The following is a 15,169-nucleotide window of genomic DNA, read 5'->3' as shown; positions in this document are numbered from 1 at the left end:
TGGAAGTGGTTTTGAGCGACCTGACCTAGTGAAAGACATTCCTGTCTATGTGGTACAGGCAGAGACAATAATCTTTAACTATCCCTTCCAACTCACATCAGCCTACAATTCTATACAAAAAAAAATAGGTGAGCATTTTTCAAAGAAGTAATTGGGTCTCCATAGAAGTGAAGGAGGCTTTTAAAAATTGTGTTTCAATGCATTTCAAGTTTGTTTGATTTGACTTTTTTAATCCAAACCTGTTGTATTTTACCTTTTTAACTGCCAGAAGAAATCAAATCACAGTGAAAAAAGACAGAGGTGTAGGATGTACTTTCTCAAATATTTACCGGCTGTTGTCCTAACAGAGCCTTGGCAGAATTTGTAATCAGTGTCATGAAAAGATAGTTCAGGTGAATCTTGCCCTGATCTCTCTCCATTCAGGAAGCTCTGCTCTGTTTTCAATGTCTTGAAGAAATTCAAGACACGTTGGTCATGTTAGTGAAAGAAAATGCCCTTTTTTTCCATTACCATACACGGCAAATTAAATCTAAGAGGAGACTAAGCCTCTTTTGCTATATGAGGGATAACCATGTTTTATACAGAAATTAATAGAAAAGCAGAGGGATATGATTGAAATAGACTGGAAAATTAATTTTTAAAAAAAGTAAACTCTGGACTATGTATCAAGTATACAGTCTGTACCAGGTGAATTCAACATCAGCTTTCTTTCCTCGAAGTATGTGGCATATCTGGCATTTTATAATATCTAGAGAAATGCAGGGTTCACTGTGAACTTGCCTCCTGTTTGGAGGGACACATATATTTCACTATTGATTTAAAACACTATCATTACTTGCAACCAAAGTACAAGAAAACCAACTATATTGAACTTGCACTGTTCAGCTATGATGCGGGAACCGAAAAAGCAGAGGACTTTTACAGTGCTGCAATAAGCTTACATAGACAAATGGCTGAAACAGAGTTGAATTTTAGGCCTTGAAATATTTGGAGCACAAAATGTTTCTGAGCTGCACAAAACATAAAACAAACAACTATTGTATGCTGTAAGGTGTACATGTAGTGTTTATTGATTGGCTCAATTGGCTCAAGTGGACGCTTGTAAACTTTTAGCATTAGCCTGTTGGCTAAAAAGCTTCTAAAAGGCCTCATAACAAAGAGAACTTTGGCTCCTGTTGTTATGGTGTAACATGAGTTTTACCATCTTTTACGTCTCTGCCTTCACTGAGACTGAATAAAATAAATAACAATAATAAGAATAAAGAATAAAATAAAAAAACTAGTGGAACACCTCACCCCATCCTGCTATGGGTAATTAGATCCAACATTGTGAGATGTTAAGAACTTTACACCATGTTCCTGACAAATCTTTAGCACAGTATTTGAATAAATGTATTTACAAGTATAAGTTCATAAAATAAAAAATTCAACAGGTTTATAAATACCAAGCACAAAGCCTTATCAGAAAACAGCTGCTGGTAGAAAAGAAAATGGATTTGACAAGTAAGTGTCACTCTGGAAAGAAAATTGGAATAAAAACCTAGAAAAAGAAATTTGGACACCAAATTTTTGCATTATTTCACCATTGATATAATGGCCTAGAGATATCCTAATCACTTTAACTTACTCATTGTAAAAACACCATTTTTCAGTCTTCCTTAACAGAAATTCTCACTCCAAAAATTGAAATTGTCTGTTTAAACTAAGGGCATTCTTTTGTGGCCCCACTTCTCATTAAAAAAAAATTCCAAACCCTCTATAAAGCATTCAAACATCAGCAAATCATTGAATCTGTCTATATTCCTTTAACTGCTTTTTTTATTTATGGCAACTATATTTACACATTTGATTATAAGAATATTCACCGTTTTTTCTGTGGTATCTTTGCCTTCTCCAGTACACCAGACAGGTTAAACCAACTTCTTTTCACTTTCAGTGCTGCAATTACCATAAGCAGCACTGAAAGGCCAGGTCCTACTGAATATCAGAGTTCTGAGGTAGACTTCGGTGAGTACAATTGGTATTTTCAGCTAAACTATCCGCATGACTTAAATCTTATAGGCGTGTGTGTACTGAGACTTTTTACAGTGCTATCTATACTTCACCAAATATGAGGAATCAACATAGAAATAGGAAGGGAACATTTCAAATAGCACAGTACGTCAGATTTAGATTACTGGTTGAAAACATACCTTCAGAATTAAATCTCAATCAGACAAGAGGCTTTAAATGTGATGAAAAAGCAACACACTAACTCCAGCCCATTTCTGTGTTGAGAAATACAGTGTCTCCTTTTCCAAGCTTGTTTCAGTGAAAACATCCAGTGGATGTTTTCAGTATGAAGTTTGGTACAAGAATAAGCAACTGAAAACAGCTTTTGATGTGTCAAACCTAGCTCTACCTATAATGATACTGAGTGATATGAAAGATCTAGACCACTTGAAAGCATTTGTTTCAAAAGAAAGGGCAGCTCATTTCTCCCTGTTCTGATGCAGCATTTCCACTCCCTGGCCCCTGTTATGACAGGTCACTTTCAGCTTTCTGAATTTAGGGCATCCAGAGCATGAAATGAACCTGCAGAGAGCAACATCCAGTTCGTAACATTCTTAGCCAGAGTCAAACCCCACTGTACATCAGCTTTGTCTAGGATTGTCAGTTTTCTGGGTAGGAAAAAACTATCAGATAGTGAATCACACACATTTAAAATCACTAAATATTTTCTGTGTAGCTAAATCACCTAGGTATCCTTAGAAAACAAAGACACTTCTAAAAGGAAGATTACAAGCTGAGTCAACAGAAGCTGGAGAAAAGCAAATTAAAGAAGTCATGTGTTGCATTTCTGTGTTATCTGAATGATTTCTCTGCTTAAAAAGCTGCTTATCTTGGTAAAGATACTTTCTAGACACTATTTCAAGAAAAAAAATGAGGCTAACATGTTGCAACTAGCATAGGTAAGACAGAATTGTACATTGGGTGAGATAGTAAAAAACAAAGAAGAAATTAAAAAAATGGTGTTGATCCCTATGAGAGTGGGAAATAATCTGCTGTTTCTTGGAAAAAAAACATGTAAGTGTGAGGATCAAAGCTTCTAGGGAAGCTGTTTGTTCTTCTGACAACCATGCAACTGAATGTGTTGAAAAGGGGTACATTCTGTCCTAATTACAGAAGTGACCCAATAAACCCAACACTTTGGGACTTTGGGACAACACTTCTTAGCACTCTATGACTTCACTTTTTCACCAAAAGTAGGCTGACAAATTGCTACAAAAGCTTCTAGCATTAAGTGTGAGTTAAAGCCATATGGAAACTGAATTTCTACAGAATTTAAAACAACAGAAGTCAAGCTGCAGTGGTGTGAATACAGACATAACTTTTTGACGTAGCACAAGCTTTCAGTGCCCATTCTGCATGGACAGCCACTCTGGTACGTGAATTTAATTGTAAGTGAAAGGTGTTGAATTGAAATGTCTGGGTTGCTAAACAGAAATGTGTACAGCTCAGCATTGGCAGTTCCTGCCTCTTCATATGGTTCTGCAAATATACTGCAGCTTTTGATCTGGCAAAAATATCTTGAAAGCACTCTCCATGGGCTAGGAGAGGAAAAACTCCAAACCCACCTTGCCCCAGCTGTAGGTGCTTACCAGGGACATTATAGCTCAATAATTTTGACCTATGAAGAAACAAAAGCTTCATGACTTCAATCCAACTAGCAATGAATTGTACAAGGGCAGAATGGGAGCAAGGGATGGAGACCTGATCAGTGTCAATTACATAAGTAGACATAAAAAAGACAAAAGTCTACTATTAGGAACAGGAGGAAAGGGCAATTAAAGTCAAAAACAACCACAAAAAGATGGCTGGAGGACACAGTTAAGGGGGGGTCAGCCTTCCTCAACCTGCTAACTATAAACTACAAATATTAAATAAGCAGTAAAGAGAAAAGAGCCAGGAGTAATTTCCAGGCTGGAGACAACAATGTGTGCTCAGGGTCCTATTATGTCCACTGCACAGTTTTATTATGGGATGGCTCTGCAGGCTCCTTTTTCGTCATAGGCTGGAGGCTCCATCATCACTATCAAGGACCTGTGTACAAGCACTGGTCTCCTGCTGCTCCCAAGTTGGACCTATGCGTAAGCTGCTCCCAGCTCAGAGAGGCTTAACTGCTCCCACTGAACCTCAGGTAACAGGAACAACACAGGTAATCATTGGTGAGGAGAAGGTCAGATCAGTACAAGTGTCAGGAGAACCTTTGTATGAATGTATCATTTGTACTGTTATTTTTATAGAAATATTTGCGCCTAACCTAAGCATCAAAGCAATGATCTTTCATCACAAAATTGTTTTTAAACTTATACTGACAAAGTTGTGAGTTGCAACTGCAATACATGTTTTATAACAAGACATTCCTCATATTTCAAACATGTTTAGAACTGCAGAATCTCTTGTAGCATATTAACATGAAACAAGGTTTTCAAGCAGAAGATAGCTGTCAAAGATGAAAGGTAGTGTTTTTGTTAGAAACAAGCCTTTAGTTTGCCAGTTATCCTCAAAAAGCTTTCTAGGGAAATAAATTTCAGTTTGATTGTTTAGTAGGGTAACAAAACACAGCATGACTGTATTTGAACAAGCATCTCTGAAAGTTACTGCTGTCCTGATGACAGCCACTAATTGAAAAACAGGTATAGAACTCACTAGGAGCTTTTCTTTGGAACTGCTTTTTTGAAAGCTTTGCTCAGAATTGTAGGTCCTTTAGAACCATTAATTGCAAGAGAGTAAAAAGCATAATTTTGTTTAGAAGAAGTTCCTGTTAATTTACATCTATGTAAAATACAAGCTAATGAGACGTTGTATACTCTAAACATATCTTGAATAGCTCTTAAAAAAAATTCAGTTGTAGGCACTGAAAATCTCTGGATGTTGCACAGATGAAATGGTATTAACCCAGAATGTAAATCTTGTGGATGAAAAACATTTTAGAGAAAAGATCCTTACAATACGGTGTAGAATGAGAAAAGAGCGGTGTAGCAACTGCCAGTGGGAGGATATTTTAGGGAAGAAAAAAAAAAAAAAAAAAAAGCAGGGAAGAAAAAAAAAGGCAGAAGGTGATTTTAACTTTTAACTGGGGAGAGGGCTAAAGAAGCTTAGTAAATCTTTCCCTCTCTCTAATCCCTTTCTGGCAGTTGAACTTTGATGACTTCATAGTCCAATTTCCATGCAATGAGCTGGGACATCTTCAACTAGAGCAGGTTGCTCAAAGTCCTGTCCAATCTGTCCTTAAATGTTGCCAGGGATGGGACATCTGTCTGGGCAACCTGTATTGGTGTTCCTACCCTTTTCTAAAAAAATTGATGCAATGTCTCCTTTTTTTCAGTCACCGGGCACTCTGCATGACTGCCATAACTTTTCAAACATCATGGCTTGGCAACTACATCAGCCAATTCACTGAGGACCCTGGGATGCATCTTGCCAGGTCACATAGACTTAAGTATTTTCAGATTCCTTAGGTGGTTACTGTTTTCCTACAGTGGAGGGAACTTTGCTCCCTTCAGTCCCTGCATTGAGGTCCACTGATTTGAGAGTCTGAGAAGAGCGACTTACATTGAAGACTGAGGCAAAAACATTGTTGAGTACCTCAGCCTTTTCTTCTCATCTATTGAGACCAGTTTACCAGTCATGTTCATCACAAGGACTATGCTTTTCTTTTGTGGCTGAAATACCTACAGAAGTTCTTATTTTTCTTTGCATTCCCTTGCTGATTTCAGTTCCAACTTTGCCTTGGCCTTCCTGACCCTATCACTACACAACTGGGCCAACTCCCAATATTCTTCCCTGTTCTTACTTTCACCACTTCTGCTGTTCTTTAGTTTGACCAGCATATCTTCACTCAGCTATTCTGTTCTCTTGCCTTCCCTTCCCTTTATGATTTCTTATACATTTAATTTAAAAACAAAAATTAATTTAAAAAAAACAAGTTAAGCAATCTAGGATTATTTGTGAAAATTGTAATACAGAAGGATGCTATCTGAGAGAAGGGCATTCTTAAGGACAGCAGCTCAGGAAGGCACACAGGCATGCTGCATTTCACAAAAAATTTCATCACGGCAGAAAATGAAATCCCATTATTGAAACAATTTCCTTTTTGTTTTGCATTTTAGAAGATATTGAAAGACTGACTGGCTGCTTATCAGGGAATATATTCAACACTTTTAAAAAGGGGGGCAAATCTCATTGGCATGCTTGAAGCTGCCAGGGAACATGTTTGAGTTTTAAAGACTGTGACAACCACCAGTCTGTCAGCTGTCTGTTCAGTGCTTTTTCCCCACAGAGCATACCTTCACTTCCTCATTACTGAGACAAAGACCAACCAAGAAAATTTTGTACACATTCACAACATTTTTGAGTTATATAGACACGACTCAAGAATAAGAAAATGTTTTACTTGGTGCTTAAGTACATACATAAAAAGAAAAACTCTGAGACTGGGATCTTCTGGGTGATACTTGACAAAAAATTATTTGGGGCAGGTTGTGTATTTAATTATTTAATTTAAGTATATTGGAGGAGATGGGCAGAAAAAATTAAGGCAATTTCTAGTATTTATATACTAGCAGCTAGTTTATATATTATGACTGGTATTCCTGTTTATATATGGGAAACTTAATTAAAACAATTCCGCATATGTTAGGATTTTGGGATTGGTCACTTTGTGAATACCACTGCCTTTTTATTAATGGATGAGGCAGACTTGGGCATTTAAATCAGAGATGAATAAACTGATTTTTTTCGTACTTTCTTCAGTTACTTTCATTTTTTAAAAAATGTTATCAGCATTTTCAGCTTTACTGTAGAAACATTCAACAAGCCCTAAGACACACTCACCAGAAAATACGTGATTAAGCAAATGAAATGCCCTTTACAAGGAATTCTCAAAAAATACTTTCACATTTCAAATAGATTGTACATCTACCAGGTAATGCTCAATTGTTCAGTGCCTTTTTTCTCTTCCTTTTAACAGTGAGATGTAAAATAAGTTGTTTTACAAGTTGTTGTGCTGAGTAAAAGACTTGCAAACTTTTTTCAACAAAAGAAACTTTGACCTGTTGACTTTGTCTAGCTTCAAAATAAAGAAAATATTTCCAAGAGAAATTTGAAAGACTTTTTATTTTTACAGAGGTAGAGCATTCACTTGTTAGCTTGCCAGTGTTACTTACCTGGTTTATTAAAGAAAAACTTCCAAGCCGTAACTATCCTTGCATACACTTCCCATGCATCACTGCTACTAATTCTATACTCAGTAGAAAGCCAGCTTATTCTTCAAATACTATAAACTGCAGAATACCCTTTTCCCCATTCTTCATTTTGAGATATCAAGGGAAGTACAGTTAAATTCTGGCTTGTCTTCCCTTTCCATAGGTTTTTTTTTTCTATTTTTTCCTTCAGTTTCTAATGAACAAAAAAATAACAGAGGAGATGGAAAGGAGAAGGAAAACAATACACAAGTGCAAGTTCCTTGTCTAACCAAATATGTCACATCTTTCTTTCCTCCAGTGACTTGTAGAAATGTTAATTCCTTCAACAGACAGGATAAAAAGTTTTTTAAAAGTATTAAAATAAGATTTGAAATGCAGAGGATATTCCTCTTAGAGTACTACAGTTTTGTGAAAGGTCAAAATGCAGGGTGTGTCTTTGCTCATTTATTGTTTAAACATATTTTGTGTAACTAATATATCCAGTAGCAGAAGTTAAACTGTTTTTACTTCATATAGTATAAAGAAGTTTGGAAAAATTCACTCCACTGATCAAGGGAGAAAAGTTTAAGTGTGTCAGACATAGATTTCTTCCTAGAATCAACAGCTCTTCACTAACTCCAAGCTCACAGGAAGATACAGACACCATGATGAAGACACATATTCCATAGCTTCCTTTACATTTTTGCTCTCCAGAATATTTTTCTATGCTTTGAAAGAATGAATGCCTCTAGTCAAAAACTGCATAGTTGAAAATTAATGTTATCACAAAGACAATATTTTGTGAGATCATTTGTATAAAAAGACAAAGATTCTACTTCTAGTTTTATTTTTAACAGCTTCTGAAAACAGTAAGAAAGGTTGTGAGTGTGTACTTGCACAGGGAAAGACCTTTTAGTAATCCAGATGAAGGCATGATTAGTACATTCACTAGCTTTGAAGTACAGGATCTGATGAGATTGAATTGGACAGCAAAAAAAATCTAATGAAGTTAAAGGGTGACAAACATAAAGCAATGCAGATGTAACGGTAAAAAAATGCAGCTACTTTTCCTAAATTAAGCATGTGAAAGTTTGACGTAAGAAACTTAAAAATGCAGCAATATCCCAGGCATCTCATTCTATCTGCTAAATGAGCAGAAATCATAAAAAAGAAAAAGACAATGTTGAAACAAAATGCAACTTTTAATCTTGGAAAAATAAGTTTGAATGAAAGAAAATAGTGCAGCTACATGTAGAGTCTTTTACAATGCTATTTGTCAAAATTTATCACAGAATTAGAAAAGGATCAAAAAATTCCAGGTAAAGTATTACAAGCCAAGACTTCTCTAGTCAGGACCGACTAGCCCACCTCTAGATACCAGTACAGATACTACACTAAGCTTATGAACAAGATAAATTGTGGTCAATGTAGAACCATTGTAGTGATGCAATAATTCTTTAACTTCTTCTAATATCACAAGAGTTCAATAATTTAGATGGACAGAAAAAAAAATTAACTCTTAGCCTTAAATTAAAGCATGTGATGATCAGATAGCAGCAGTGGTAATGGCACCAGTTCAGATCACAAGCTGAAGAAAGGATGAATGTAGCTAACTGATATCCACCTGTGAAAGTCTTTTGATATGTCAGTCAACAGGCCAATTGTTTATGCACCGAAGTATGTTTTATGGACAAAGACATTTTGCTGTCCTCTGTAAGTCACAGAGCCTTTCAAAAATCAAATCCATAGCTGTTTTAAGTAAGAATTATCTTGTATTACTATAGACAAAACTGCACAGAGGAAGTTTGTAGGTAAAATTCCAGGAAGTTAAGGCTTGGACCTCACTGAATTGCTTAGAGAAAAAAGTATTCTACAGGAAGACAATGAGATATCTTTATGTACTAATGTCTCACACTGATTGGAGTTTGTCTTTGAATGTACCAAGTAGTTAAGACAACAACTACCAGTAAATTACCAGTAATAGACTTAGCACTGTTAAGAACAATATAGCTTGAATGAAGTAAAGCAGATATAATAATGCAGTTCTGATATGGAATGCACAACAAAGCACCTATACATATGCTTATTAAACAAAAGTTTAGTCTGTTTACAACTGGGAGGCAGAGCTCTGGGCATCTAGTGAAGCCAGTTAAGTCCTCATTTAGACAAACAGCTCTGCTGTGGTTTATTCCAATTCTAAAAACTCCAGACAACATATATTAGTGATCAGGCTTATTTATGGAAATAGATATTTTCTATTTGGTGCCAAAGAACATGTACATGCACATTTATAACACACGAGCATGAACAGCACTGAAAGCATGCACAGGTGCTCTAGGTCTAATTTGTCATGGGTTAGTACAGTTTGATTTTTTAATTATAGAGGAATGTAGAATGATTTTCCAGGTCAGGACCTGGGAATTGCTTTAGAAAGGACAGGGACCTATCAGAGTGTTAGTTGGAATATTGGCATCTGTTCTGACCACTGAAAATTGTTGGCTACAACTTTGGGAAGTACCATATAAAACCCCTTGATTTCCTGTAGGTGGGCCTTTTCCTTCTTTGGCCAGAAAGAGACAGGTAACATCGAGCTGGGCCTGCTGCTCCCCCATTTTGAGGAGGAGCTGCCCTGAGGCCTGGTCGGATTCCATCGGCTCCGGGGAGGGGGAAGGAGAGGTTGCTGCTTTACAACAGCTACTTTCTCTAAACTTCCCTGGAGCAGGGAGAGATCTCTGCCGGGCCCCTGATAAGAGCTATGGGCACCATTTAGGCTGAGGCTGCCCCGATTTACACTGAGGGCTGAGAAGGCATTTTTGGTCCTGCCTGGTTTTTTTTGTAATTCCGGACTGCCTGGGTGCTCTGATCTCTGATGTTTCTGTGAGTTCTTCCTCCCTCACCTCACCAGCGAGGCCTTGAACATCTAACACCATGAGCTACAGAGGGAGAGAAGAGACTCTGGGCAGATTTAACCCTTTCCTGGCAACATGAAGCTTCCAGAGCTTAGCCCTTCTCCGAAAGAGAAAAAAAGGGACAGAGTGAACATAAAGAACAACAGCATCAAGTCAGTAGAGTGAGAGTGAAAAGACTATTGGGACAGAGGGTTGAAGAGTTGGTTGTTCCATTCTTATTTGAGCCATGGAAATGAACTCTATATTTAGATTATTCCTTTAAATCATGGGAAAGATATGCATTTGGGGAGATGATTGCTTAGATTTGTGTGTGGATTTGAGCAAAGGTGTTTGTGATGGCCTAAGTAATATTAATCCTATAAGATGCTTGAAAAGAGATAAAGATGAGAAGCCCTCTGTGCCAGTGAAGAAGTGAAAAGATATGTCTGTACCTTGAGATGAAGAATCCTTTGCCTTCAGTTATTCATCTTTAAAAACTAATACCCCAATATGCAAAAGTCTAAGATCCATGACCCATAAGCAGCTTGGGAACGTGCTAATGGGAGGGGTCACAAAGGCAGGTTTCTCCGGGCGGTTGTTTTTATGACAGTTTAAAACCCACAAGAGAACTGTTCTAGGTTGTCAATAGGCTCCATGACTCTAAGAGAGACTCTTCTCCTAAAGAATTGATAAAAGACTATTGTCAAATGGTGAAACTCTCTAAAAATGACAAGCTTTGTCTCATTATATTATTTTGTAAGAAAGTGAACAGTTTTTAAGGGGAGGGAGGAGTGTTTTTAGAGTTTCATTCTGTTTTGTCTTAGTTTTTTTTTTTTCCCAACTTTTTTTTTTCCATTCTTTTAGTATATGTTAATAAAACTATTTGTTCATTTTTAAGGTTGAGCCTGCTTTGCTTTTCTCCTAGTCTCTCTCCCACAGAAAAAGAGTAAGTACTAAGACCAGAATTTAGTGAACATGAAACCACTACAATACTGAACTACATAAAATAGCAAAACAGCTGGTGAAAGTATGCGTAGAAAAAGGGCTTTCACCTTTCATTACTTAGTACATAGTGCTCCTCAAAAGTATGCTACATTTGTAAATATCAAATGCTAAATTTTATGTACTAAGTAATGATGTGGTTCACAGGAAATGGGTGAACACAGAAACACAGTGCGCAAGCACAGCTATCCTTCAGTGTTGTACAAAGCTTCCTGAGAATATTGGCTGTATATCTGCAGACAAATAGTAGAGTGCAGGAATAGAATTTACCAGAGCTTGCATGGACTTTGCCCTGAAATCCTAGTCAAACCTAGAAAATACATATTGGTTATATTCAAAAGTTGACACTTTCACTGCCTGTCCTTCTTTTGTTGGCTGGAATAAAGTGAGTTATCTATTTCACAGCCTTTTTGAATCATAGCCATCTACTTTTTTTCCAGCCATCTACTTCATTTCCTAAAACACTTGATGTTCTTCATTAAGAAATTCCAAGGGTCCAGGATAGTGTATTTTGTGGCTTCAGCCTGTCAAGCTGCAGTGACAAAAAAGCATTACGCTATAAAAACATTATTGTCAATTCTGGTTTGGCATGTATGCTGATCGCAGTTACTTTTCGCAGCAAAGCCTCCACAGAGAAAAGGATTGATATGACAAAAAAAGAAGGTCAGAGAGAGTTTAAATACACCAGAATAGGAGAGAGACTTAAAATATGGCATTTCTAAGAGATACTGCAGTTTAGCAGCATGAAGCATTTCTTATTGAATAATTCAAGAGTCTTATTCACAACACTAACCTAGTGCTAATTTGCCACAGCAACACCCTTTCAACAAAAATATAAAATAAGTTCTAATTAATGACCATTTCTAGTGGCAAAAGATGAAGTTCTCTAATTTATCTGTGAACAAAAAAACAACACTAGATGAGAAATAAAATGAAAGGGGAGCTTTGAAATCAAAAAGCATTTCAAAAGCTAGGTTGCTGAGGGCATTTCAGGGCCTAGGGCATACCGCTTTGATGAGTCCTTGAAACTCATCATTGCAAGACTGAGATGAGTATTTCTCTTTAGGAGAAATCCCTTCTACGCCAGTAAACACAGAATTGCACATTATTTAAACTGATGCATGCATACACTTGGACTGAGCAAGCAGTATACCAGAAGCCTCTTTTTTTTCTTTTTTTTTTTTTTTTTCTTTTTTTTTTTTTTTTTTTTTTTTTTTATTTTTTTTTTTTAACTAAAACAGTCAAAGTGAACCTGCATAATTCTTCGAGTCAGGAAACTCCTTCAGCAGCTAATTACACTGTACTCTGCTATAACATGTTTTTTAAAGTTTAGTACATCACATCATTTCTCAACTGGAAAATGAGGGGTGGGAGATCTATTTATAGAACATAGCAAATTTGATAACACAGAGCAGCAGGTCACTAAATCATACATCACTGGAGAAGTGATTCCTAATGGGAGTTACAGTGTGCTCAGTAAAACTGCTTCCACTGTTATCTACAGACTATCTACAACATTTGATCGAAATTTCAAATCAAACAGTAAGACAACAAATAAAGCCTAGCTAATAAGCCATAAAATTTCAATTGAATTGCTTTTATTAGGCATATATATAAAAACTAACTTCAAATTAAATGGCACCTGACTTAATGCATTTTACTATTCTAAATACTGCAGTCATACCATTTTCATTGTAGTGCTGAAACTATTTTATTAACTTATGTTATGTGCATGTTTTAAGTGACCAGTAGTGCTGATCAAGGATGCAGGACAGATGTTTAATTGGCAGTAAGCACACAAGAGTGAATTCTCAGTTGTCAAGTTTCAGGCAGAAATTCAAGAGGAATACATGCCCACAGCAAAAGCTGAGTCTCATTACTGAGTTTCAAATGCCTATTTAAGACCTCCTCAATTAGTGAAGTATGAAAGTTTATTTATTCTTGCCTCAGAACCTTAGTTTACTTCTGATTTAGGTCCACGGGAATGCAAAGACAGATTTTATATGAAGAAGATAGTCTCTATTAAAAATCTGAAAATCATGAGGATGATTAACAATTGAGAAATTTAAGACTGTATGCATGGACTCAGCTGAAAATAAGATGTGAGCTCCTCCCTGCAACATTTCTCAGCTGCAACATAACGCGACCATCATGCCAAACTGATCTGCCTGAAAGTATGCTTTTCCTTTAAAGAGATATTTGCTTCCTAATTTCCAGCAACTCATTGAACTTTTAAAAAAATTCATTTCAGAGATGAAGCTATAAATTGTTCTATGATATTCTTCCTATATTTGCTTCTTCACATTCACACTGACACAATCTTTACACCTTCCTTCACATTGTTTTAAGTACTTGCATATTTTGTCATATAATATAAGCAAAATGAAGTCCCTACATCTATATTATTATACATTTCCAGTCATTTACAGTATTGGAGACCTCATGAAAACAGGAGCTGTACAGTACCAGAGAAATTCTGTGAGTCTTTACTCAGAAAGCTACCAGCGAATAAGAACAAAATGATCTGCTGTCTATCTTTTTACCTGCATAGAGCTCATCAGTCTTGCACTCAGTCATCTTCACTTCTTCAAGTGAGGTTCCATCCCTCAAAAAAGGTTGCTATAGCCATATGCTTTTTGACAATGGCATAGTAACTATACAATGTAATGTAATGGGGCCACTGAGACACAATATTCTTCTATCTTTATGAAAAAATGGTAACATAAAAGTCTTGGAAACTGTTTAAGAAGTTTCAGAATACCACAATCATTTGAAAACCAGCTGAAAATCAAGTAATTTCTCATAATTTCTTTGTTTTATTGCTTATTAGGATAGTTTTATATTTAACTTACCAGGCATTATAATATTGGAAAAACCTAGTTTCCGTGTTATGGATACTCCATGGGTAAATCTGGATGTATACTCCCTCCTAATTTGTTCTATGTCTCCATGAAGCAACTGAAGAGAAACTGCCAGACCTGAAAATTAAGAGAAAAACAATGAAAAATTATACATTCAAACAGATTATTATCAGTACTTCTTAAAAAATTTATATATTTGCAAGTATATATGAATTATTGAGAATAGAAAATTCAGAGGAAGTTTAGTAATAACAAGCCAACCCACTTCAATTTTTAAGTGTATTTGCAACATCCAAAAATCAGTAAAGACTTGAAAACAACTACCCATGAAAAAGCATTAGCAAATTATTACTGATGTGTAATTGAACCACAATGACATGTGTGAAAATTATCTCAGTAGGGATGGGCTAATATTTTAACTAAAAAAAGAACTAGCAAGAGGTCAGTTTTGAGAAATTTCAATCAGAGTATTTGCTACCATTTCAATTTTTCACTTCCTTCAACACAGTCTTGCCTTTATTGACATGCAAGAAGTGCACATACAATTGTCCCCAGCTATGGGTGAAACACAGAAGTTTTATCACAGTGTGTCACTTTATATCACCTGATATAAAGTTATAAAATTTATTCATCCAAAATCTGAAGAAAAAAATTCTAGTAAGTTAATATAGAATAATCTGTGTTCTTAGGAGCAGTAATTTCATAGTGACTGAAGTAACATTTTTTTTCCAACATTCCTCAGATTTAATCAATCACAGAATCACACTATGTTTGCTGGAAGACATGCAAAATGCAAGGGTGGCCATATAATAATTTTCCAATTTTATTCCTCTAGAACCAAGGAAGCATAACTTCTTCCACCGCACCTGCAGTATACAAATCAAAGAGCGTGCTTCATTACAGTTGAGATTAACAAAAGCAACAGGCACGCCTTTTGCTTATTTCAGATATAATCACTGAGGCAAGTGTCAGAATGATACAGCTTGTAAAGATTAATCTTGCCTGGCCTTCAGCGTTACTACAGCATATCAGCGTTACTACAGCATATCTGTACAACATACAGATCAAGGAGAAGATAAAAGCAGACTCCTTGTGTGCACTCAACAACTGGAGATAAACAGACAATTCCAAAGAAGACTCATAACGAACTTGAGATTAAGCTGAAGCAAACAACACATACAACACATAC

The 15,169-nt window shown here is 36.2% G+C and overlaps 1 protein-coding gene across 4 annotated transcripts in view; it reads right to left on the bottom strand.

Moving 5' to 3' along the window:
- DOCK4 (dedicator of cytokinesis 4) overlaps positions 1–15,169 on the bottom strand; it is a 244,634-nt gene that overhangs the window by 91,509 nt on the left and 137,956 nt on the right. For all 4 annotated transcript variants that reach the window (XM_040062079.2, XM_040062081.2, XM_040062080.2 and 1 more), the window contains exon 13: positions 13,972–14,097. In XM_040062079.2, coding sequence (XP_039918013.1) covers positions 13,972–14,097 — 126 coding nt within the window. The remainder of the gene's footprint in view (positions 1–13,971; positions 14,098–15,169) is intronic.

This window comes from Hirundo rustica, chromosome 4 (assembly GCF_015227805.2).
Source record: "Hirundo rustica isolate bHirRus1 chromosome 4, bHirRus1.pri.v3, whole genome shotgun sequence".
NCBI lineage: Eukaryota > Metazoa > Chordata > Aves > Passeriformes > Hirundinidae > Hirundo > Hirundo rustica.
This window is presented reverse-complemented; position numbering and strand designations above follow the sequence as displayed.